We start from the raw sequence: 3,137 nt of genomic DNA on the forward strand, positions 1-3,137 counted from the left end.
TGCTGCTGGCAAACAGGGTTTAGCCGGTCCGAGTATCTCTGGCACTGCACGCAAACCCTAAACCCTAAACCCTAAACTCTAAACCCTAAACCCTAATCCTTCGACCCCGGACCCGGAAAGCACGCGGACTCACACACAACCAAGAGACACGCACACAAACCCTAAACCCTAAACCCTAAACCCTAAACCGCGAACCCCAAGCCCTAAACCCTAAACCCTAAACCCTAAACCCTAAACCCTAAACCCTAGGTGGGAACCTGGATACAGAAGAAGGCGGAGACAGTTGTCTCTTTAATTGTTTGTTTAAATTCATGTTTTATGTCTGAGGCCTCCAGCAGCCGCAGCCGCTCCAGCTGCTGCTGCCAGTCTTCCTGCGCATAAGCAGCGCAGCAGCAGCAGCAGCAGCAATAAGTGAAGCAGCAGCAGCAGCAGCAAGAGCAGCAGCAGCAGCAGCAACGGCGGCAGCAGCAGCAACAGCGAGAGCAGCACACGCAGCAAAGAGAGCTGCAGCTGCTGCAGCAAAAAGTGCAGCGGTCGCAGCAGTAATAGCAGCAGCACCAGCGGCACAAGCAGCAGCAGCAGCATGAGGAGCAGCAGCAGCAGCAACAGGGCCAGCAGCAGCAGCAGCAGCAACAGGGCCAGCAGCAGCAGCAGGAATAACAATAGAAGCGAAACTATCAGCAGTAACAGCAGCATTAAGAACAGCAGCATCAGCAGCAGCAAAAACGTAGCAGCTGCTGCAAACGGGTAGCAGCAGGAGCAACAGCAACAAAAGAGCAGCAGCAGCAACAAAAGAGCAGCAGCAGCAGCAGCAGCAAAAGAGCAGTAGCAGCAGCAGCAGCTACTTGGTCGACAATATCCGCCACTGAGGATTTAAGTTGCAGCATTTTTTCAAGGATGTCTTTTTGCTGCTGTGCTGCAGCAGCAGCAGCAGCGGCTGCTGCTGCTGGGCTGGTTGGCGCAGCACGCTGCAGCTTCTTGGCTCCCTGCTGCTGCTGCTGCTGCTGCTGCTGCTCCCTCAGGGCCCGCTTCTGCTGCTTTGCTGCAGCAAACTCCAGAGCCTCCCCCGCCCGCTGCGTCTGCTTCATTGCTGCTGCTGCTGCTGCTACTAAAGTCCCTTTGGTGAGGGCCTTAAGGGCTTTTCGCGTGTCTGCTGCTGTCTCCAGCGGCGGCAGCAGCGGACGGGGTCCGCCTGCTGCTGCTGCTGCTGCTGCTGCTGCTGCTGCGGGTGCTGCTGCTGCTGCTGCTGCTGCTGCCTGAGGCTGTGCAGCGCAGCTGCTCGGCGGCTTCGCTGGCGCAGCAGCAGAAGCCGTTGCTCTTGCTGCGGCAACCCTTCCCTGCTGCTGCTGCTGCTGCTGCTGCTGCTGCTGCCGTTCCTGCTGCTGCTGCTTTTGCTTCTGGCTTCTCTGTGGCATAACTGTAGCAATTTGGTGCAGATAACGATAGTTTTTAAAGGCCAGCAGAGCTATTTCCTGCAGCAGCAGCAGCAGCAGCAACAGCACAAGCAGCAGCAGCAAACGGGATTTAAGTTCTCTTTAAAGCTGCTGCTGCAGTTGTGGACCAGCAGCCAGTGCCTGCACCAAAGTGAGTAGCCGTGGCAGCAGCAGCAGCAGCACAGTTCCAGCAGCAACAGCAACAGAACACCAGCAGCAGCAAGAGATAGGGGCAGCAGCAACTCAGCAGGACCGCAGCAGCAGGCACTGAGCAGCAGCAGCAGCAGCAGCAGACGTTACTTAGCAGTTGCGGGAGCAGCAACAGCAACAGCAATCCCGAACAAGCAGCAGCAGCAGCAGCAGCATCAGCAGGCCCTGATTAGGTGCGGCAACCGCAGCAAGAGCAGCAGCAGCCACGCATCAGCAGCAGCCAAGGCCCAGCAGCAGCAGCAGCAGCAGCAGCAGAAAGGGCCTACGGCGTTGGGGTGCAGCAGCAGCAGCAAATGGAGACTTTTTGCTTCTGCTGCTAAGTGTGGGGCCCCGTCAAAACGCATGCGGCGGGCCAGAGACAGCTGAATGGCGAGGGCCATGTCGCGGCTGCTGCTCTGCAAGCAGCAGCAAACCAGCAGCACAGGAACCCTAGCAGCAGCAGCAGCAGCAGCAGCAGCAGCAGCAGCAGCAGCAGCAGCAGCAACAGAAACGGCTGCGATGCCAGCAGCGGAAACAGCAGCAGGAATAGCTGTAATGACAGCAGCAGCTGCTGCTGTTGCTGCCGTGTAGACACGTCGCACGTCCAAGTGGGTGAAACAGCAGCAGCAGCAGCAGCAGCAGCAACAGCAGCAGCAGCAACAGCAGCAGCAGCGGCAGCAGTGGCAGCAGTACTGTTGTGTACGGACAGCTGGGAGCTCTACGATCTCCTTGAGCTTTTTGACAAATGCCTGAGCTGCCTGCTGGTCCCTGTCTGCTATGTTGCTGCTGCTGCTGCTGCTGCTGCTGCTGCTGCTGCTGCCGTTGCTGGTGCTGCTGTTGATGCTACTGCTGCTGCTGCCGCTGTTGCTGCTGCCGGTGCTGCTATTGCTGCTGCTGCTGCACGAGGCAGGGGACCGGCTGCTGCTGGCTGGATGGCTGTTGCTTCTGTTGCTGCTGCTGCTGCTGCTGCTGCCTTGGGTGCTGCTGCTGCTGCCTTGGCTGCTGCTGCTGGCAGATTTGGTGCTGCTGCTACTGCTGCTACTGGAAGACTTGGTGCTGCTGCTACTGCTGCTAGTGGAAGACTTGGTGCTGCTGCTACTGCTGCTGCTTAGATTGCTGCTGCTTAAATTGCTGCTGCTGTCTGTAGACGGGGGCGATCTGCTGCAGGACTGCTGCAGCATCAAGTTGCGCTGCAGCAGCTCTGCAGCAGAAGCCAGGGCAGCAGCAAGAGCAGCCGAAGCACACACAATGGCAGCAGCAGCAGAACAAGTGACAAGAGCAGCAGCAGCAGCAGAACTGCCAGTAGCAGCAGCACCAAACTTGTTGCTTGCAGCAGCGCAGCAGCAGCAGCAGCTACTGCATTTGGCAATGAGGCAGCAGCCGCATCTCCATCAGTGTGGGGCGTAGCAGCCGAAGAAGCGACAGCAAGGGGCAGCAGCAGCAGCAGCAGCAGCAGCAGCAGAAGCAGCAGCAGCAGCAGCAGCAGCAGCAGCAGCAGCAGCAGCAGCAGCAGCA

At 58.5% G+C, this 3,137-nt stretch overlaps 1 protein-coding gene across 1 annotated transcript; it reads right to left on the minus strand.

Moving 5' to 3' along the window:
* Positions 1-245: 245 nt before the first annotated feature.
* On the minus strand, positions 246-2,803 carry ENH_00029890 (hypothetical protein; the record flags this gene model as incomplete). The annotated part of the gene is made up of 4 exons (XM_013580060.1): positions 246-371; positions 846-1,472; positions 1,910-2,038; positions 2,330-2,803. The coding sequence occupies 4 exons, from the start codon at positions 2,801-2,803 to the stop codon at positions 246-248; spliced, it is 1,356 nt and encodes a 451-aa protein (XP_013435514.1).
* Between the last annotated feature and the right edge of the window lie 334 nt (positions 2,804-3,137).

This window comes from Eimeria necatrix, genomic scaffold (assembly GCF_000499385.1).
Source record: "Eimeria necatrix Houghton genomic scaffold, Enh_scaff2180, whole genome shotgun sequence".
NCBI classification, from domain to species: Eukaryota; Apicomplexa; class Conoidasida; order Eucoccidiorida; family Eimeriidae; genus Eimeria; species Eimeria necatrix.